Genomic DNA, 23,570 nt, shown 5'->3' with positions numbered 1-23,570 from the left:
CAATGGGTGTAAACTGTTTGCACACCATACTGAGTCCATTTTTGGACAATAATGATATTTTTATTCCCAAATATTATAATCTTGATACCTCTGGGCAGAATACAAGGCTTTCCATACATTAACAAAACTGATACTAACTTAGAAAACCCATTCAAAGAGGTTTTGACTGGAGTGAAACCTGTTCCACTTTGTTTGTATTTGTTTGGATAGAAGATAGATATTTGGATAGATTGAATAGTTTGGATAAATATTCCAACTTTCCTGAAAATGTCAGATAAATATAATGGAGATAACTTTTAACTGATCACTATACAAGACAATATTATACTCCTCGCCAAGGGCACTCTTTTGCAGATTATGGACAGACGATTCTATCATGAACAGCTGACAAGAAATGTTTTCCCACATCCAAAAGTAATTGAGGCAAAAACATATTCACTGTATCCATTCTCATGCCTTCAGTGCTCATCAGGAACCCTACCCCTTTCTGAAAGAGGTCACAGCATTTCAGAACTTCCAATATTTTCTTATGTCTTCTGCATTTGTTCTATCTTTAATCCTTTTCCTAGCCAGATACTCATGCATCAATAACACAATAATCTGAGAATTCATTCTTTATGAGTGATTGGATGGAAAACACTGGTTTCAAATTCAAATTGTGATTAGATTACTTTACAGTGTCCACACCGACCCGCCGAAGCGCAAACCACCTACACCCCTAACCTAACACTACCTAACATTTAGCATGGCCAATTCACCTGACCTGCACATCTTTGGACCGTGGGAGGAAACCCACACAGACACGGGGAGAATGTGCAAACTCCACATAGTCAGTCGCCTGAGGCGGGAATTGAACCCAGGTCTCTGGTGCTGTGAGGCAGCAGTGCTAACCACTGTGCCACCGTGCCACCCACATTGTGCTGACATAATTTGTCAAAACAAGTTTTACGTTCAGCTAATGAAGGTATTTTCAATCACATTATCAATTCTCATCATTTTAAAAACAAACCTAGGATGATATTGCCTCATAAACTAGTCTTAGCAAAAGCAAGGTTATTGTTATGAGATTTTGTTATTACCCAGGCCTTGGATTCATACTCATTAAACTTTCATAAGCATTGCCTAATTAATCAAGATCCTTTTGATTAAATTATGCCGAAATGTTTGCCAAGTGTAGTCAAGAATGTACTATAACTTATTGTGACAGTGACAAGGTGTTCCCATCCCCATGACTCATATCCCTTATAAAACAAATAAAAACTGAAATTGCTGGAAAAACTCAGCAGCTCTAGCAATATCTTGTGAAGGGAAAAAACAGAGTTAATGCTTTGAGTCCACTGACCCTTCTACAGTTCTTCAGCATTCACAGTTCTTTGCTTTATTCATGTCTCTCATATCGTGAACACAATGGTGGGACATTGAGGCACCGAAATAATACTAAAATGAAAATACTTTTAAATAAGTAAGATGATTGTTGCTTCAAATACCATAAAGTAAGAGCAAGGGAATTATTTCCAGGGACCTGACTAAATGTATCCTTCAACCTTAATCAGAAAAAGAGAAAATCTCACTATTTTCAAATTCTTGTTTGAGGGAGCAGATCATGTGTAAATTTGTTGCCATATTTCCACATTACATAACCGACTATACTTGAAAATACTTAGTTGGCTGTAAAGTACTTTGGGATGTCTTGATATTGTGAAGGCAGTATATACATGTTTTTTTTCCACAACTGGCTATAATACGCTATTCTTCCCAGTTCCCCTGCAAGGTTCATGTTCCTCAATCAAATGCTCGTGTTTACCTTGAACATTTTTTTCCTACAGGTATTCAAAGGGAATGTGGACAGTAAAGGCCAAGTTCAGAACACCTTTGATCCTCCCATATTTGCTCAGTACTTGAGAATTTTTCCAAAAACCTGGCAACAAAATATTGCCCTACGTGTTGAGGTATTGGGATGTGAGACCGAACAGAGACTTTAAAGACAAAATAATGTATTAAAATGAGTAAAACTAAATATATTAAATATTTTTGAAAAAAAAATGTAATTAGATAGCCAGACTTTTACGTTCTGCTTCTTTTCCAGTGTATCATGTCAATGTGTATATGTAGATGTGGCACTTTTACCTTGAGTCTGTGATTGAGTCATACAGTCATACAGCATGGAAACAGACCCTTCGGTTCAACCTGTCCACACTGACTATGTCCTTAAACTAAACTAAACCCACGTGCCTGCGTTTAGCCCATATCCCTCTAAACCATTCCTATGTATGTACTTATGTAAATGTCTTCTACATGTTATAACCATAAGTGCAACCACCACTTCCTCTGGCAGTTCATTCCACACACGAACTGCTCTCACCTTAAAAATAAGCCCTTTAGTTTTGAACTCCTTCCCCTTAGGGAAAACAATCTTTGCTATTCACTTTATCTATGTCCCTCATGATTTTATAAACCTCTATAAGGCCACCCCTCAACCTCCTACACTGCAGTGAAAGAAGTCCCAGACTTTCCAGCCTCTCCTTATAAGTCACACCCTCTATTCCCAGCAACATCCTGGTAAATCTTTCTGAACCCTTTTTACTTTAATAATATCCTTCCTATAACAGGGTGACCAGGACTGTACACAGATCTCCAAAAGTGGTCTCACCAATGCCCTATACAACCTCAACATGACATCCCAACTGCTACAATGATCTGAGCAATGAAGGCAAGCATGCTAAGTGTCTTCTTCACCATTCTGTCTACATGATTTTCAAAGAACTATGTACCTGAACCCCTAGGTCTCTCTGTTCATCAATACTACCCAGGGCCCTACCATTAATTGTGTAAGTCCTGCCCTTGTTTGCTTTCCCAAAATGCAATACCTCACATTTATCCAAGATTATCGATATGATCACTTATTCATCTATCCACAAGGTTATTACATATTTACTTGTTGTCTCCTCCCAGAATGACAGCAACCGGAATACTAAACATTAAAGTACGAGTTACAAATATCAATATTACCAGATAATCCTGCAAGTTTCCATATATATGTGCCTTCTGTGTTCTTCAAGGACCTGTGTAATTCTTAAGAAACAAAGTCTGATTATCTTTATTGATAAATGACATCGTTTTGAAACTTCATTCCACATCTACTTGTCACACTCATCGATTTAGATTAATTTAAGCAAAATTATATTGCTGATTTTTAGATTGGAATGAGAGCTATTAGCACTGTTGATCAGATGGACGTCAGGGATTTCTTCGTGGAATCACCGTTTACCATGATCAGTATACAGTGATGCTGCACTGAAAGCTGCTCTCATGCAGCCACAGTGAAGTTGCGGTCAGTTAAACAATATCTCATGATCCACATGTGTGACAGGAAGATCAGGTTCTTGCAGCAGCAACAGTGTTGTACAATCCCTCGTTGTTACTGATATTCCTCTACATTTTTCATCTTCCTCCATTGCCATCTGAAGAAGACTTCAAATGTTGATTGGAAAGTTCCCTTTTTGGGAAAAGTAAATAATACTCACTCCCCAGCTTTCTGCACTTTGATAACTTCAAAATTCTTTGATTTTTGCCACCGAAACCATTCCTGCACATTGCACTGTTCCAAGATTGGTAATATTTAATGAAGTGCTAAGGAACTGACAGAAAGTAAATTCTTTTTAATCAAGGAATATTGGTCGTAAATATTCACTGATAAAACATACAACCTCATAGCAATCAGTTTGATATATCACACTCCCCTTTGGAAAGCTCCAGTAAAACCCTGTACTCCTTTACCAAAACATTATTTGCTGCCTTTTTATTTGGAGGATTATGGTATCTGAATTTTAATTAGCTTAATTAACTCAGGACATCTTGGGTGAATGGATATAGTAATGGATACATTCCACTGAGTTAAGTCAGAAGCAAACAAAAGCTACTGTTTGACTATTTCAAGATGTATATAAGCCATTAAAACTATCTGGCTTGCAAGATTGACTTTCTGTCATAATTTATATAGAGTCTTTTGTATTTACCTGTCCAAATGAAGTGCATTTATCCCAACATACATGTGAATTCATTTCCATCAATGGGCACAGAGCATAATTTAGTATCATAAATGTACAAATGCATAGACAGATGATGCTCCTTCAGGTCATCTGGTCAGATGTGACCTAACAATGTGTTGAAATATTTCATTCATTAAGTAAATACCCTAATCTGTTCTAATTGATGGATTAATGTGTAGTGGTTACTTTTTTTAAAAAATGCACTTCCAATGGACCTTGTCCCATTCCTCCTGGCCTTGCTAGGGGGATGGCAGCTACATATCAATGGGGACATGCTGTAGTTTGCAAGAATCACAACTCCATCAAGATACTAGGACCATTACAGCTTTATGTAAACCAAATAAAGAATGACTTCCTTAAATATGAAAAAGACCACCAATTGTCAATTGATTCTACTTCGTAGAGAGGCCTTTTACAACATCAAGAACTTTTCATAATGTAGTTAATCTTGCAAGATGGGTGAAAAACAACGTTAAATGTTGTGAAACTTTTAGGTTAGATTAGATGACTTACAATGTGGAAACGGCCCTTCGGCCCAACAAGTCCAGACCGACCCGCCAAAGCACAACCCACCCAGACCCATTCCCCTACATTTACCCTTTCACCTAACACGACAGGCAATTTAGCATGGCCAATTCACCTAACCTGCACATTTTTGGAGTGTTTGCTAGCTGTTCCTGAATCCCACGTGATCTACCAAATTAGACTAGATTAGATTCCCTACAGTGTGGAAACAGGTCCTTCGGCCCAAGCAGTCCACACCAACCCTCCAAACAGCAACCCACCCAGACCCATTTCCCTCTGACTAATGCACCTAACACTATGGGCAATTACGCATGGCCAATTCACCTGACCTACACATCTTTGTGACTGTGGGAGGAAACCGGAGCACCCGGAGGAAACCCACGCAGACATGGGGAGAATGTGCAACTTCACACAGACAGTCACCCGAGACTGGAATCGAACCTGGAACCCTGGCGCTGTGAGGTTCAGAAAAGATTTACAAGGATGTTGCCAGGGTTGGAGGATCTGAGCTATAGGGAGAGGCTGAACAGGTTGGGGCTGTTTTCCCTGGAGCGTCGGAGGCTGAGGGGTGACCTTATAGAGGTTTACAAAATTATGAGGGACATGGTTAGGATAAATAGACAAAGTCTGTTCCCTGGGGTCGGGGAGTACAGAACAAGTGGGCAAAGGTTTCGGGCGAGAGGGGAAAGATATAAAAGAGACCCAAGGGGCAGCTTTTTCATGCAGAGGGTGGTACATGTATGGAATGAGCTGCCAGAGGATGTGGTGGAGGCTGGTACAATTGCAATATTTAAGAGGCATTTGGATGGGTATATGAATAGAAAGGGTTTAGAGGGATATGGGCCGGGTGCTGGCAGGTGGGACTAGATTGGGTTGGGATATCTGGTCGGCATGGACGGGTTAGACCGAAGGGTCTGTTTCCATGCTGTACATCTCTATGACTCTATCTATGATCTAAATTGACACCCTGAAAGTTCTGCTCAAGCATTCAAAAGATTCAATAAGAACAAAGAATAGAACAGCACAGGAATAGGCCTTTCGGCCCAGCAAGGGATGCACCAACATATGATGCTTTTCTAAAAGAAAATCCTTGCCTCTATGCAGTCCAATATCCCTCTATTCCCTGCCTACTGCGTTTAAGGTGGCACAGTGGCTCAAGTGGTTCCGCACTGCTGTCTCACATTGCCAGGGCCCTGCGTTTGATTCCATCCTCAAAAAACTATCTGTGTGAAGTTTGTAGATTCTTGCCAATTCTGCGTAAGTTTCCTCCCACAGTCGAAAGATGGATAGGTTAGGTGGATTGGCTGTTCTAACTTGCCCATAGTGTCCAAGGATGTGCAGACGAGCTGGATTAGCTATGGGAAAAGCAGGGTTACAGGGATAGGGTGGGTCTGAACAGATGCTCTTCAGAGGGTTGGTGTACACTTGACGGGTCAAATGGCCTGCTTCCACACTGCATAGATTCTATGATCTGTCAAGGTGCTTCTCGCACATCTCCCTTAAACTTTTCCTCTTTTATCTTAAACTTATGTACCACTGTAATTGACATTTCTACTCTGAGAAAAAGGCTCCAATTATCCATTCTGTCCATGCCTCTCACAATTTTGTAAACTTCTATCAAGTCACCCCTCAGCCTTTGATGTTTAAGTGAAAACAAACCAAATTTGTCCAATCTCTTTTCATGACTAATACCTTCCAAACCAGGCAACATTCTGGTAAATTGTTTTCTGTAAGCTCTCCAAAGCCTCCCCATCATTCTGGTATAGCTTCACTTCAGCTTTTTGCACTGCCTCCCAGAGTTTCTGTCCCACCAGTCCTGTACTGGATATTTGCTCACTGTGTTAGTCAGAAGGTGGCGCGGTTGGGAGTGGACGAGGGACGGGGCAGGAGTGGGGGCGTTTGGGGACAGGGTTGGACGGAGGCAAGGTGGGGGCAGACGGGAGGCAAACGGGCAGGGGGCGCAGGGGCTCACATGCGGTGTGCTGCTGCCTAGTCTCCAGAACGGGGAGCGGACTTAGCAAATGCTTACTGTGCCAATCCCATTGAACTGACGGGGGTGCAGGAGGGAGGCACGCAGGAGACTTCAGCAATGCCTTACACATAAGTGTGTGTCTGCTCAGAAACAAACCCTGAGACAGAGAGAGGGAGCAAGGCAGGCAAAGCGAGGAAAAAGGAAACTTTAGAAATCTCCGAGCCCCAGAAAAGAGGCATTGAATCAATGACCGAATAATCAATTATCTGAACGAAATATTGCTCACACATCTCCTTCGGATAATCGAGGTTCCTCTGTATTGTGTTGTCATAGTATATTCTCCATGATGTAATGAAAACCCAAGTTGTTGTTCTGATGTTTGCATATGAAATGTTTTCATTGTATGTCTGGGCATGAACATAAAGGATGTAATCAATGACAGAAACATAGTGGACAAAAGTTGAGTTTCCAGTTTGAGTAAGGAAATCACAGGGAACAATTGAATGTGGAAAAAAAAGAGACTCACATAGAGAAGAGTTAATTTCACTGAGGAGAAACGGGTTCTGGCCCAAATGGTCTGTAATTAATGACTGGAAGGTAAATCTGTAAAAGTTCAATGAAAGGCTGGCAAACAATACACGAGTTGAGCGTAGGCCTTAGATTGTTTTGTTAAGAGAAAAGAAGGGGTGCCCATAGATAGCGGCCCCCAAGATTACTAAAGTTATAGTGGTTAAAAAGAAATAGATAAGGGATTCTTACAACATCAGTTTCCTAATAGTTGGAAAACTAAGCTGAAAACAGCAAGTTTTAACATGAATGGACAAAGGGAAAAAAGGGGCAAAAATAATGCATGAAATAAACCAGTAGGTAACAGAAAAGGGAACCCAAAATTCTTTTTATAAACTTATCAAGAGTTTAAAAAAGATGGACAAAGGATGGTTCTGGTCACAATCGTCCAATCCTCATCAGAAATGGGTGTGGTGCCAAAGCACTGACGATTTGCAAATGTTATACATTTATAGAGTCATACAGCACGGAAACAGATCCTTTGGTCCAACTTGTCCATGCCAATCAAATTCCCCAAACTAAACTATTCACACTTGCCTGTATTTTGCCCATAGGCATCTAAACCTTTCCTATTCATGCACCTGTCGAAATGTTTTTAACGTTGTAACTGTACCTGCATCTACCACTTCCTCTGGCAGTTTATTCCACACATGAACCACTCTCTGTTTGAAAAATATGTCCCTCAGGTCCGTTTTAAATATTTCTCCTCACCTTTAAAAATATGCCCCCTAGTTTTGAACTTACCCTCCTTAGGTATTTGCTATTCACCTTATCTATGACCCTCATGCTTTTATAAATCTCTATAAGGTCATCCCTCAACCTTCTACGCTCCAGTGAAAGAAGTCCCAGCCTATCCAGCCTCTCCTTATAACTCAAATCCTCTAGTCCCAGCAACGTCCTGGTAAGTCTTTTCTGAAACGTCTCCAGTTTAATAACGTCCTTCCTGTAACAGGGCGACCAGAACTGTACACAGAATTCCAAAAGTAGCCTCACTAATGCTCAGTACAATCTCAACATCAGGGCAGGAAATCCACTGAATCCACTTTGATGACCATTTTCAGTAGTACACTCTTTATCACAATAATTCAGTACATTATAAAAACTCTACTTCATCTCAGATTCTCTTGAAAATTACCTCAAATCTTTCTCCTCTTGTTATTAGTCTTTCTGCCATTAGAAATAGTTTATTTTCATTCACTTTATGAAAACCTTTCATTGTGTTAAATACATCTATAAGATTAACCTTGCTTGAGGGAGAATAGCTCCAGTCTGCCTAGTTAATTGAAGTCCCTCATTCCTGTAACCGGTCTAATAATTCACTTTGCCACGATCTCTATATTCTTCTGAAAGTGCAGTATCTGAAAAAATACTTGAAGGCAAGCCTAACTCATGTCTTATAAGGGTTTACCTTGTTTTTGTTTTCCTCTATGAATGAAGCAAAGAAACACATATAATTTTTAAGTCTTCTCAACTTGTCCTGTCATGTGCAAAGATTTATGTACATACTCCCACCTGGCATTCCTATTCATACAGCAACTTCAAAATTATATCATCCAACATATATTGTCTTCTTCATTCTTCCTACCAAAACTAATCACTTCAGACCTCTGTATTAAATTTCATCAGCTCTGACATTCCAGCCTATTTCCTCCTGAAACTGTTATTATCTTTGACATTGGCTGGATCTTATAATCAAATCTTATAGTCTTATAGTCAGAAACCCTATTTCCAACCCCAATCAGAGAAAAAAAATTTGGAGTTCTCCATGTGAACTGCTAGGCCAGGGACTATTGTACCTGAAGCAGGTTAGTGCAGACCAGGAATCTACATACTTGCAGTGGAGTAGATTGGTTATGAAATCATGCCCCTCTTTTTTGACACTAGCTGCTTTAGAACATCTTGCAGCCACTTTGATAGTTGAGAAAAGAAGGTAAATGTATAGAAGGTAGACTCACACGTGGGTAAGGGGTATGGTATCAGGAGGATTGAGGTTAAGGTGCCATCTTGATAAGGGCTCAAATGCAAAGTGGATAAGTTTTGGGTGGCAGGTAAGTGAATGTTTGCTTAGGATAAGTTGGGTTTGGGGGGCAATGTTGGGGTCTTTTGGGTTGGTCAGGAGGGTAAGGTTCAAGTTGTGCTGGATCCATGAGTAAGGTCTGTAGGGTTTCGAGATTATCAGGGATAATGGGGAGGATGCAGGTTTGTTCGCTGAACTGGAAGGTTCATTTTCACACACTTGGTCACCATACTAGGTAACATCTTCAGTGAGCCTACGAATGAAGCAATGGTGGTGTAGCCCACTTTCTAATTATATGTTTGAGTTTCCTTGGGGTGGGGATGTCATTTCCTGTGGTGACATCATTTCCTATTGTGATGTCATTTCCTGTTCTTTTTCTCGGGGGTGGTAAATGGGGTCCAGGTCAAAATGTTTGTTGATAGAGTTCCGGTTGGAATGACATGCTTCTAGGAATTCTCGTGTGTGCCTTTGGCTTGTCCTAGGATGGATGTGTTGTCCCAGTCAACTGGAACAACACATCCATTCTAGGACAAGCCAAACAAAGGTGGTCAGACCATGCCATGATTGTAATATACTAAGCAATGAAAGGAACAGACTGGATGCTCTTTTCATAGAGTAGGAAACCACTGGAATATATTGTCTGGCAGTGTGATGGCTTTCAAGAAAGGCTTTGGCTGGTTCCTGATGACAGCTGATACATCACACAGATAGTAAGTGTATTTAACAATATCAGTCCATGTGACCTCCTGGATTAGTATTAATGTATTGAAAAGACGGACAGCAATTTGCTACACCACTTTCTCCACGATGGCTGTGTTTTCTTGATTCCAGGATATCATACATGGATCACAGGAAGTGTTTCATCCTGATACTCTGAACATCATAGGTCTACAGCAGTATTATAGATAATTTATTTCTGTCTATTTCATACCTTCTTCCTGAACCATTGTCACAATTCATGGATTAGTCATCACAAACTAAAATTAAGCAGAACCAAAAACACCATCCACTTTATACATTACTGCTAAGCATGTTTCTTCTAACAAAAATACAAGCATTCTCAATTTTTTTCATTCATTTGAGGAAATGTGGGCATCTCTGGAATTCCAGGATTTTGACCCGGCGACAGTGAAGGAACAGCAATACATTTCCAATCAGGATGGTGAGTCGCTTGGAGGGGAAATTAAAGGCGGTGATGTTCCCATGTATCTGCTGCCCTTCTACATGAAAGTGGTCATGGGTGTATAAGGTGCAGTCTGAAGATCTTTGGTGAAGCTCTAGTGTTTCTGGCAGATAGTACACAAATCCAACGCATCGTTCAGTCCTGCCTCTTATATTTGATATAACTAGTCAGGCTTTCTGTACTGAAACTTAATTGGTTTCCAATCTTAATGTCTGCTAAATGCAGAGCGTGGGTAAACTGCTGTAACTTGTGCTGATTCAATTACCTGTTCCCTCTGGCTGAAGGAGATGAGCAGCGTTCAGTATCAGCAGCAAAGAGCCAATCTCCCTCACCTGGTACCCACTCTCCTCCCGAGCCAGCTATCCAACGTGAAACATTGCCCAGATTCCGGGCTTTAGATACATTCTGGGACAAACCAGAGGTGTGAGTGAGAGCCGGGCACAGAAGAAAATGGTAAACCCGTATTTGCCGAAGCAAGCCTTCTGGAGGTGTACGACTGTAACAAAGACAAGAAGTTTTTGTCCAATAAATTAAGATCTAATGGCAAGTAGAAGTACGAACATGCCACCCTGGGCTAAAAGTTTACTCTCTGTCTGTTCCCTCCCCTCTGGAATCGGAATGGTTTGATCCACTGGCGTTCGTCCTTCGGTCTCTGTGACGTCACAGCGGACCGCGTGCCCTGTGCCCAGGTTCGGAGGACGCAGACTCCCTCGCGATTGACTAAGGCTGATCAACTCTTAATATTCGTAAGAAAGCACAGGACCAATGCTGCATTTAAATCAAATTCAGTAACATGGAGCTTTACAACTCCCAGTGATTGGGTTCCAGATTGGTAAAGAGAAACAATAGGCAGGAGCAAGTTAATTCACGTAGACCTAATACTGGGGTATACAGCATTAATGTAGTTGCATCCACTGGCTCAGAACGACCAGCAGATGATGATCATTTTTAACACTGGCCATCTAGTTTTACTCTGGATCTCTGTCTTTGGATTATGTTCAATGTCCATAGTGCAGACATCCTGTTTGAAATGTGAAAAGAAAATTCAGTCCAACGTGAAACTCATTGACTACCAGATCCAGTTATATCCAAAAGGTAGTAATCACGTCATTACTTTCATGAATGCTTTCCCTCAAGGGAAGAAACTGCCCGCAGTTTCACAGAACTTGCAGTTAACAGAGAACAGTCAAAAGGAACTGCCCAACCTTACGGCGTTATGTAAGTAATGTTGTTATAGTTGGAAGGAATTCATTTATAATTTACTGCCTCAGGAATGGACTACTATGCTGTGTCAATGCATCAGGTTTTAAACATTGCTGTATATTTAGAGAGCAGGTATGAGATTAGATTCCCCACAGTGTGGGGATAGGCCCTTCGGCCCAACAAGTCCGTGCCGACCCTCCGAAGAGTAACCCACCCGGACCCATTTCCCTCTGACTAATGCACCTAACATTATGGGCAATTTAGCATGGCCAATTCACCTGACCTGCACATCTTTGTGACTGTGGGAGGAAACCAGAGCACCCAGAGGAAACCTACACAGACATGGGGAGAATGTGCAACTTCACACAGACAGTCACCCGAGACTGGAATCGAACTTGGGACCCTGGTGCTGTGAGGCAGCAGTGCTAACCACTGAGCCACCGTGCTGCCCCATATTTGGTTGTTTTGAAATTATGGTAATCCCATCAGTACTATGAAACCATTTGTGGAGAAAGTGAGGGCTGCAGGTGCTGGAGACCAGAGTTGAAAAGTGTGGTGCTGGAAAAACACAGCAGGCCAGGCAGCATCGAGGAGCGGGAGAATTGACGTTTCGGGCATAAGCTCTTCTTTTTTTAAAAATACAGCATTCATTCCCTGGCCAGGATTCCTGAAGAAGGGCTTATGCCCGAAACGTCGATTCTCCTGCTCCTCGGATGCTGCCTGGCCCACTGTGTTTTTCCAGCACCACACTTTTCAACTATGAAACCAGTTGTACCAGTGAAATTTTGAACGCCATTTTAAAATAATCTTTGCATCTGTTTCTAGATTATGTCCAAATGCTCTGTGAGAAGAGCAAATTAAAACTTATTTGCAGCACGAAACTGCAGTAGAATTATGCTCAGTTTTATATGATTGTGCTTATGGGGGCTGAAGGCTGTTTCAGTTCTGTGAAATCTATTTGCATTTAAATAATATTTATTCAGCAGAGAATTGAGTGTGGAAAAGCTTGCTACTTATGATACAAAAGCAAGATTCAGCAGATGTTAAAAATAACAACAATAGAAAATGCTGGAAGTACTCAGCAGGAGCAGCATCTGTAGAGACAGAAATAGAGTTAATGGCCCAGATTTTCTCTCTTCTATAAGTGGTAGTGAAAGTGGTGAGAAGGGAATAAAATCGGGCAGGGTGGCACCAGACAGATACCATCAATTCTCTAGTGACCTTGGCAGTTATGTTCTGGGTGTGCATGCCCATGATCAATCTTTCCATTAAAGCCCTGAAGTGGTCAATTAATAACCCTCATCCTGTACCTCCCCGATTAACTTTATTTCAGGCAGATGAGAAAAGTAGCGATCTCTCTGACTGCTACAATGGCTTGCCTGCCTGGCTGGTTTGATGTTATCCAATTTGCTCCAATCTTGGGGTAATTACTGACGCAAATGGGGTGTCATAGGATCTTTGTTAAAGCCTTTGCTTCTGACATGAATCCTCCTACTTTACTGGAGAAAATGCAGATCCTATTAAATTCATTCTAGTAGGTAAATCTTTCCGAATAGTGTTCTGATTTTTAAAAAAATTAATAAAAATCCTTTCTCCTCTCTTTTGCTTGAGACAATTCATTTGGTAATAGCCTCCAATTCTTCTCTAGCCATCTGATAAATTTGTTTAAGAATGACGGAAAAAAGGATGAGCACCTCTCCCTCACTCTGAATTGTGTTTCAGTTAATCCAACTGCTTATAAGAAATTTTAATTTGAAATTGCTTGTGAATTATTTGCACTTCACAACATACTAATTCAGTTTTAGTTGTTCAGAGTTCTGAGTAAGAGTCATACAGGCCTTGGAACATTAACTCTGACTCTCTGTCCGGAGAAAGTGAGGACTTCAGATGCTGGAAACCAGAGTTGAAAAATGTGGTGCTGGAAAAACACAGCACACCAGGCAGCATCCGAGGAGCAGGAGAATCGATGTTTCGGGCATAAGCCCTTCTTCAGAAATGAGGCTGGTGTGCCAAGCGGGCTGAGATAAAGGGTAGGGGGAAAGGAGTTTGGGGGAGGGCACTGGGAATACGATAGGTGGAAGGAGGTGAGGGTGAGGGTGATAGGCCGGAGAGGGGGTGGGGGCTGGGAGGTCGGGAAGAAGATTGCAGGTCAAGAGGACGGTACTGAATCTGGGGGTTGGGACTGAAATAAGGTGGGGGGAGGGGAAATGAGGAAGCTGTAGAAATCTACATTCATCCCATGTGGTTGAAGGGTTCCTAAGCGGAGGATGAGGCGCTCTTCCTCCAGGCATCGTGTGGTCAGGGTCTGGCGATGGAGGAGGCCAAGGACCTGCATATCCTTGGCGGAGTGGGAGGGGGAGTTAAAGTGTTCGGCCATGGGGCGGTGGGTTGGTTGGTGCAGGTGTCCCAGAGGTGTTCCCTGAAACGTTCCGCAAGTAGGCGGCCTGTCTCCCCAATGTAGAGGAGACCACCTTGGGTGCAACGGCCAGAAAATGTGTGGAGGTGCAGGTGAATTTGCGATGGAGATGGAAGGATCCATTGGGGCCTTGGAGGGAGGTGAGGGGGGAGGTGTGGGCGCAAGTTTTGCACTTCTTGTGGTTGCAGGAGAAGGTGCCGGGAGTGGAGGTTGGGTTGGTGGGGGGTATGGACCTGACGAGGGAGTCGCGGAGGGAGTGGTCTCTCCGGAACGCTGATAGGGGTGGGGAGGGAAATACAACCCTGGTGGTGGGGTCGGTTTGGAGGTGGCGGAAATGATGGAAGATGATACGATGTATCCGAACGTTGGTGGGGTGGAAGGTGAGGACCAATGGGGTTCTGTCCTGGTGGCGATTGGAGGGGGTGGAGTTCAAGGGCGGAGGTGCGGGAAGTGGAGAGATGCGGTGGAGAGCATCGTTGACCACGTCGGAGGGGAAATTGCTCTCTCTCTGGAGATACTGCCAGACCTGCTGAGTTTCTCTGGTGTTTTGTGTTTGATTCAGTTTTAGTTGTTTGTTAATGAGTATCTTCAAACTTGAGGTTGACTGACTTTTTGGGCACAATTATATCAAAACTTATGGGATGGGCATAAGTTACAAATGTTTTATGATGATTTAAAAGTCTATCCTAGCATTCTTTCAGTTAGGTTTTTGACAATTTAGTAAACTCGGAGAAAATACTAATGTTAATTTTATCTCCATATCTTTACAATAAAATATTCCAATATCAGCATCTGTGGTACCAAGAGATAAGATACGTTCTAAACAATTACTGAAGTACCAGCAGAGCATGTACTACAGAGGCAAAGACTATGCAGTTTATAATTTGAATAAACACATAAAATTGTAGCCTCAGTTAAATGCATATTTTTTGCATAATGTAAGTACCAAACAAGGTTGTACTATAGAAACATGTTATGACATGGGGCAAACTCTCCTACTTAATTTAAAACCAGCAACACAGAAAAGATTTATCCTGTGCTGTAATCTTTAAACCTTTGAGTGGCCAAGAACTATTTAAAGTAAAATTTTAAAACTTTATTTCTTAAAGTAGAACAGAGAATAATTAACTAACAACTATGCACAAGTCCTTACTCTAACCTATCTCTTACCTTACCTTCTATAATACTAGTTGGAAAAAACTCCCAATTAAAATTCACAAAACAAAACTTCTTACCTCAAAATCAGGCAGCTTTCAGTTCTTCTATTTGGATCTTCCTGTGTATTCTTTTCTTCTTAGGAATTTCTGTGTCACAGGTTACTGATCGAAAAAGGTACTTTTCAGAGAGCTATTTTTCCAGGCAGTCTTTTACCCGCTGGGACTTGGCAGTTCTCCTCCCAACTGTTCAATTTCCCCCCGATCTTATACCCCAGAGCATCGGATTGTATCATTGGCTTTTAAAATTGTCAATAAACTCAATTCAAACTTGATTGGAAATTGGTGTTTTTCGGGGAATAATTTAAACAGATTGGCCTAATTTGAATCTGTTTTTTGTCATTTCCAGGCAACCAGCTCTTCCAGTAGCTGGAGCACCTGTTACATTATGTCTTATTAAGAACATTTGGTGCTGTCACTGATAGCTTTTAACTCTCAACTTCATAACATGTAGAACCGGGTTCCTTTAAGGCAGAGCATTCTTGAGGTTCAGAAGCAAGGAATCAACTGAAATATGGGAGCTGGTTACTCCAGAACTTGTATCCTGGAGTTGAGTTGTTGTTAGTTTTCTGAGTTCATTTTCATTGTGATAAATGGTGCCTGCAGAGGGAACTCTGGTACCAGAGAGTGTGCTGGGATTTAGTTACATTATTTATTATTTGTTACTGTTATTTGAATAACACTTCCTATAAGTAGGAGATAAGTCAATCCCTGTGGTAAAGCTTTTAATTGTAAAAAAAACACTGTCTGTGAATAAGAAGAAGTGTTAAGTGTCTCTGGACTCACAACACTTTATCTGATGATAGCCACAAAGAAATCTGCTAAATTGGAGTTTATGTATTAGGCATAATCTTCTTCATGGACAGAGCAGGCTCAAGGGGCCAAATGACCTATCCCTGCTTCTAATTACTCTTTTTCTTTGCTTTTGTCCTTTTTTTATCAGAATTACTCACACAAATCACATGGGATTTAACTCTTTAGGGATATTTTTGTTCATTTTATATTTGTGAAAATGAAAAATTTTGATGATGGTAAAGAGAAGATTTTCCATTTCAGGAATGCTATGCCAGCATCAAGCACACCTATGTGATCACATTTCCGTGGCACCTAGCTACATCACTGAATTAGCACAGGCAAGGTGTCACCAGATATCCATTCTGAATCCACCAGAGTTTATTTAATGTAATCCATGTCTGTGTCAATGTTGTGGACATTTTCTAATCAACTTGTTCAGAGATGTTACTGTATCCCCCTGAAGCATGTGGTACTTGAACCCAGATCTCCTGGCTCAGAGGCAGGGTCTTTACCACTGTGGCACAAGAGCCCTTATCTTTGGCTTTCAAAAGATAGGTCAGTACTACTGCAGCTAACTATATCACTGGCTAACATGTAGTGACTCAGCCACAGATGAAAGATCAATAATTTGATCTTTACAGCCTGCATAGTTTACAAGCAAAATAAACATCAAATGATTATAACTTTTTTCATGTATCCTGTTGCTGGTGATTGTCCTGTACTGACCAGTCTATTGTCAGAAGTATTAGCAATCTGTTTAATTATTTGTTGCTGTGTTTGATGAATAGATCTGTATTTCTTTCCACTTGCTTTTGTTCCAGCTGCAAATGTTCTTACCTGCATAAGAAATGAAATACATAACTTTCTGAAAAATAATTTAAAGAACAAAAGTAAGTTCTTAGTTTTGCATTTCTACTTTTACAAAAATATTATTAATAATATGTCTTTTTTTTATCCTGTTTAGTATTAAAATTTTTTGAATGTTAATTTTCATTTTGATAAATGTCACCTGCAGAGAGGACCATCATCACTGCTGTTGTGAGGCGGTATGCACAGCTCACTCAGGCACCTGTTCTATCAGGTTTGTTCTTCAGTTGTTATTGTTTTATAAGAAGTTGCAGTTACCTTCTAACCTGTAAAATGATTTATTGGAACAGTTTAATCTTGCTAAGGCCTAGAGCACAAATATTCAGAACAACTGAGTGGAGCAAAATAAAGTTTCAGCCACTTTCTGAGCTGTACTAAGGAGATAATTATCATCTTACAGAGGAAATGGGAATAATATTGGGTGTATAATTTGTTTCTGCTGCTGGCTGACTACAAGGTGCCAAACAGAATGCTTTAGGGGTGGCTAGACTATACATGAACTATAATTTATCAGTAGAAGAAACTAATAGAAATGTAATGTGACGTGACTTGGCTTTGCATTTTGATATCCAAGCTTAGTCTGCTTGCAATCTTTTGGCGGAAGCTATTTCAAGCATCCTAACCTAACCGAAACATTCTTCCATCTGAACCTAATCAGGTTTCATTACTTTCCTACCATAAGCAAAAGATGCTATCAGGGAGAAGATGTTGAATAGCCGTTAATTGCTTCTATAGAGGAATTGAGAAAACATCACAGGATGACACTTAGTACTAGTTACACTGGAGCACTGACAGAAGCTCTGAGAAAAGATCACAGGGCACTGTCTCAAATAGGCCAAAAGCTGCAAACTAGGAAACATAGAAAAGTGATTAAAACTCACAAAAAAGATATACTGATTATAATATAATTACCAAAAATCATAATAACATTCCCTCACAAACATGAAATATTTACTGCATAGATCCGCATACAAATAATATTAATATTTCTTGCAATTCACCAGTTATTTTTCTACTTTAGGTCAACTTTGTAATTATTCAAATAATAGTAAGTAACCAGAATATATTCATTTGTAACTATCTAAATCCCTCTCATTACCCTACCTTAACTAACATAATGTAATTTAACCAAAACCAGCCTGACATCTTTAACTAAACTTTAAGTTGTTTTGTAATCAGGATCACTTCAGCAATCTAGTCCACCATAAGCTGTCTGAAATCATCCTCACACCTGCTTTCAGTGCATGAGGAATACATAAAAAATTTAATTGTTTAAATCAGAATCTTACCTATCCAACCTCCCCTTAACCATGCTCACCGAACCAAAACATTTTTCACATTACATCCAGAACCCAGGGTAACTGACCACCCTTTGCAAAACTTAACAAAAATATTTTTAAATTTGCAATTAGCCAGCAGAAATTCATTTTTCAGTTTAGCTATTTGTAACATGAAATAAATCTTTTATAAAAATAGTATAAATGTTTGAAGGGTAAAAGTAGAGACCCTTAGAGCACTGTTGAATCTCCAACATATATTAAAGCCGCCATTTGCTAAAACTTATTTTGCACTCTTACAGTACTTTTAGTTCACAGTGACACCTATAAGACGAGAAATGTAGCATGTCTATTTGGAAGTAAATCTGTTCAACGAAATACTTTAAGCATAATGCAAAACATTTAATTAAGTTGAACCTGTAAGCTCTGACTTTATTATTCCTTTTATGTAAATAAATGTTTTATTAATCTCTCCTGCCTGTTAGACTTGTAACAATACTACTATTTAGAAAGAGGTGTGTTCCCAAAGCATTTGGCCAATGACGTCTTTTAGCTCAATGCTAGAAGCTGAATAAGTGTTGACATATGAATCTGCAGATATTCTTTCTTTGAGTGAGTCAGACACCAATCATGCTTATCACATTCTCTCGGCTTTACTGTTCCAGTTCTTTTATCTGTGTTGGTTTGTATGCAAATAAGGATATTTGATAAGCCTTACATTATCAAAAACTCTGGTATGTAAATTTTTAACTGGAAACCATAGTTGAAAAATAGTCGTGCTCCTTCAAGGACATGATGTTTACTGATACTTTAGTATTTGGTATTACTGCATGGGGCCTCTTGTATTTGTTCAGAATGACTCATATAATGAGTGAAACTCATATCCCTTATTACGTTTATAATTATTTTATCAGAATTATTTTGGAAACTAGCCTAGACTGCAGATTTGTATAAATGAGGTTTCCTAGTTTTGACATGTGATCAAGGAGAGAGCATGCAGCAGACGAAAAATATTATTTTTATTTATTCATAGTGTTCACGGATCACTTAATTATGTTCCATCGCGAACTAGCCCTGAGAAGATGAAGATGAGCCTCCTTCTTATGCAGCTGTAGTCAGTCATATAAGTATAGCCATAGTGCTGATTGGGAGGGAGTTCCAGGATTTTGATCGAGTGATAATGAAGGAGTGGTAATATATTTCTAAATCAACATGTTGTGAGATGCTGGTCTTCTCACATGCCAGTTGCCCTTGGACATCTAGGTGTTAGAGGTTACAAGTTTCAGTGGGAGTGCGAAGCTGTGGCAAATTCGTGCAGTGCATCTTATATATTTGTTGGTACACACTGCAGCCAATAGTGGAGAGACAGAACATTTGAACTGCTGTAAATTATGCCAGTCAAATAGGTTTTGTCATCCTGGAATATGTCACATTTTTACTGAGTATTGTTAGAGCACTTTCATCCGGGCAAGTGGAGAGTATTCATTCATGCTTAAAATGTGCTTTGTGGATGGCAAAAGCCTTTGGGGAACCAGGAAGCGAACTGCACACCTGAATACCCAGCTTCAAGCCCACTCTTGAAGCTAACATATTTTTGCTTAGCTCGGTTAAGTTATTGGTCTTTGCTAACTCGGGATTTTGTGGGTAGGAAATCAACAAGGCAATGTCATTGACTGACAAGGGATGGTGGAAAATATTAAGAAAGTCATTGGCTACTTACCAGCCCAAGCCTGAATGTTGACCAGGCGTTGCTGCATGTAAACATGAACTGATTCAGTATGTGAAGAGTTGTGAATGAAACTGAACAATGTGTAATCATAGCACACATCCCCCTTTGGACCTTATAATAGAGAAATTAGTTGATTAAGCAGCTGAAGATGGTTGGTCCTAGAAGTGAGGAATTTCTGCAGTCTCAAAAAATGATTGACATTGAACGACTTCCGTCACCTTCCTTTGTGTCAGGTATAACTCAATCAGTTTCACCCAATATTCAGAAATAAAAGAAAACCTAACATAGAATGCGGTTGCTATGGTACCAATAAATTATTACAAGGAAGAAATGTTTTATTTGAATCTGTGATAGTCCTTTTGCTGTTGAATGTAATAGCTGTGCATCCATGTAATTCACTCTGATTTTTATAGCATATCACAGAACAAAGCGAGGAATACGTTTTAAAGTTGGAAAGATCAAATTTGACATTCTTTCCAATTCCTCCAAAATTGCAATACCTCGTTCAGTACTGTACTCTATTCCTGTTGCCGTTGCCATTGTTGGTTTTCTGTGCTTTATCACGTAAGTAATATACATGTTAACCCTGTATGGTTTAACCTGTTGAGCTTGAAATATTTTGTTTAGTTACTTTATTTTTTCTCCTGTGACATTGCTTATGATAAGGTATATCTCAAGATAATAGTAAAAGTGCTTTTCAAAATACACAATGTGGAAAATTATAAGAATGTTTGTGCCTTAGTAGATAACTTCCAACGTGGATTCAGACTTCTTTGAGGAAAGCCAACTCAAGAGCAACTTGTACTTAAAAGCTTCCTTAATGTAATAAAATGTTTCAAAGTGGTTCACAGGACCATTATAAATGAAAATGTCATATCTGGGCAAAGTAGGAGATTTTAAGGAAAGTGACTGAAAGTTTGACCAAAGCAAAAGGTTTTAAAAAGCATCTTGAAAGGAATCCAGATCTTAAGTACAAGGGAACTGAACACATGGTCTCCAATGGTGGAGAAACTAAAATTGAGGTTGGTCAAATGGTCACAGATATCTCAGAGATTCTAGGCCCAGAGAATGTTGCAGCGATAAGAAATGATGACGCTCCGGAAGAAAGCCAGGACGAGAGTTTTAAAATTGCGGCATTGGTTAAATGCTAGACTGGGAGCCAATATAGGTCAATGTCCAAACAGTCAGAATGTTGAGGGTGAGTTGGTGGATGGGGTGAAGGGGAATGCTGTTGCGGGGGCGGAGAAGTGATCACTTTATGGGGCAGGGGTTTGTGAAGTAGGTACACTGATCAAAGATATATCAGCAATAGGATAATGAGCAATCATACATGCATATCTTTGGGACATTTAAACTTAACAGGATACAGCATCTACTGCTGTAAGAAAAAGAACATGGCTTGACTTGCCCTGACTGTGAGTCAGTAATTGGATTTCAGATACACTCCACATTTCTGAAGGAGCAAGGACTGGAATTGCCAGGAACAGCTGCAGAGTTTAGTCTTATTGCAAAAGAGAGTTGCAAATGCCAATAATGTCCCCAGCTGATCATTGGGAGGAGTCAGACATGAAGCAGTTCAAGGCCACAGTGATGTTGAGAGACGCCAACAGGGCAAGGTGACCCCAGTATCGAAACATGCGGTGTTAGAAAAGCACAGCAGGTCAGGCAGTATCTGAGGCACAGGAAAGTCGATATTTCGGGCATAAGCCCTTTATTAGGAATGTGACTAGTGCTGCATGATACAGGGTCTTCAACACTGAAGAAGTCTATAACCATAAATCTGGACTTTTGCAGTCTCCCATTCCACTGTGACTTAGTCATCTCCAGCAAGTGTCATCTCTGACAGTACACCCGGTGTCAGGAGTTTGGTCTACATTGCTTTCTTGCCCTTCTTTCCCCTCCCAATCCTTCCTCATGGTCAGAGATCTTCCTTTCTAAGGACAGTGTTGTACCTCGTCACTACTAGGCCAATATCTGACAGTTGTGCCCCTATCACTAGCTTTATGGTGGGACTTTCCTTCTGGGCAAGTAACCCACAACTATCTCTCGCAGCTTTTTCCCTTACTTTTCTGTCCTTGCATTGCCAAGGAAATGCATACTCTATTTGAAGCTTGAGTGTTGTTCCCAATTTCTGCCACCTGTGTAATGCAAGGGAACATCCTTATCAAATGCTGTGTGGGCTTTGGCCCACTGACAACTCTCATGAGTGTGATGCCCTGGACTAGCCATTATCTATTCCCCACTCATTGTCCACCTCTCTCCAGCTGGTCAGTTTGTGAAGCTGAAGATAGCTATGTGGACCTTTAAAGCTTTAATCCTAAAACATTGACAAGTTCTCAACACATTTTACTCATACCTTTAAATGACCTCAGTTGGGAGGAGAGTAGGACTGTTATCACACGCTGGTAATTATTCTCACTACCCATGACAGAGCATTTGCATTTGTTCCATCATAAATTTTGTCCCAATTATAATTCTCAAATTCATTCAGTTAGCATGTGTCACAATTTATTTTTGACTCATTATTTAACTTGCTCAGTTATTAAAAAAAACTTTTGTTTTTCTTTGCAGATTTTATTGTGATGTTCCTCATCGATGAGCAGAAATCTTCATCAGTCAATTATCACTTGTGATAATTGTCAAATGTTAACACTCCTGAACTTGCAAATGTAAATAGAGGTTCCCTTTATTTATTCTAAGTGTCTAAAATGACACATGGCTTCAGCTGGGTGACACTGGCTGAATAGCTTCTCTAGTATTCGGGGAAACTTTCAGCACATCTTGTTTCTAGCAAACAAGTGACCAGTGTGATGAAGGAAATCAGAACTTTTGTGAACTTTATAAAAGGGCAAAATAAACTATGCATGAAAATCTATCATTCAATAAAAACAATTGAAAATAATTTACTGCTAAAAATAAAAATATTTTTATAATCAAACATTATGGGCTGGATTTTCATGGTTAAGGAAAGTATCAGGGAGCCAGGAAGTTTCCTGATCCTCAGGTAACAAAGGGGCTACACTCCGAAAGCTTGTGATTTCAAATAAACCTGTTGGAGTATAACCTGGTGTCGTGTGACTTCTGACTTTGTTTAATGGTACAGGTGGAGGCAGGTTGATGCTGATGCATCCTGGTTCCAAGGTCTGACTCCATCGTCAATGCCTCAAAACAAAAGAAAAAGCAATGCAGATCAATTTTATAGCCCCTGAGTTCCCTCTACCTTCAGCCCCATGCTGGTCTTTACCACTCCCTCACTGCACTCCCAGACCCATCCCCTCTCACACTCTTCACCTTTGGCCTTATCATGACTTTGTAATCCTTTGAAATTCCCATTGATCTGTGTAAATATAAAACGTTAACCAAACAAACCATTGGAAATTTACTCCCTCCTGGAACATTCATTTCTTTCAAAATAACCATGTAATGTATCAAGCACTTCAAAAAACCATTAGCTTTTGAAGAGATAATAAAATCATCAAGGCCAATTTAGCTTTTTTTTACATTTTGTATCCAAAATCTGGCCAATTCTGACTGGGAGTAATGCAGAAATATCTCAGATTTCAGCCCTTAACGAATGAGCTGTAAATAAAGAAAGGTACTCCTACATCCAGGTCTCAGCCCATACACTCACCTTTAAAACAGTGCTGGTTATTTTAAACACTGGGCAGCCCAGGGACAATGACCTACCTCTATTCACTTTGCTGGTGAGAATAGCCAGTACTGGGGACAGAGGGATAACTGGCTTTGCAATCAAGG

At 40.2% G+C, this 23,570-nt stretch overlaps 1 protein-coding gene across 1 annotated transcript in view; it reads left to right on the top strand.

The window, feature by feature from the left end:
- Window positions 1-4,213, top strand: part of f8 (coagulation factor VIII, procoagulant component) — a 96,223-nt gene extending 92,010 nt beyond the window's left edge. The window contains exon 25 of the mRNA XM_072594968.1: window positions 1,827-4,213. Within this exon, the coding sequence (XP_072451069.1) occupies window positions 1,827-1,982 (156 nt within the window). The 3' untranslated portion in view covers window positions 1,983-4,213. The remainder of the gene's footprint in view (window positions 1-1,826) is intronic.
- Window positions 4,214-23,570: the final 19,357 nt, after the last annotated feature.

Source organism: Chiloscyllium punctatum, chromosome 25, assembly GCF_047496795.1.
Source record: "Chiloscyllium punctatum isolate Juve2018m chromosome 25, sChiPun1.3, whole genome shotgun sequence".
Lineage (NCBI taxonomy): Eukaryota > Metazoa > Chordata > Chondrichthyes > Orectolobiformes > Hemiscylliidae > Chiloscyllium > Chiloscyllium punctatum.
This window is presented reverse-complemented; position numbering and strand designations above follow the sequence as displayed.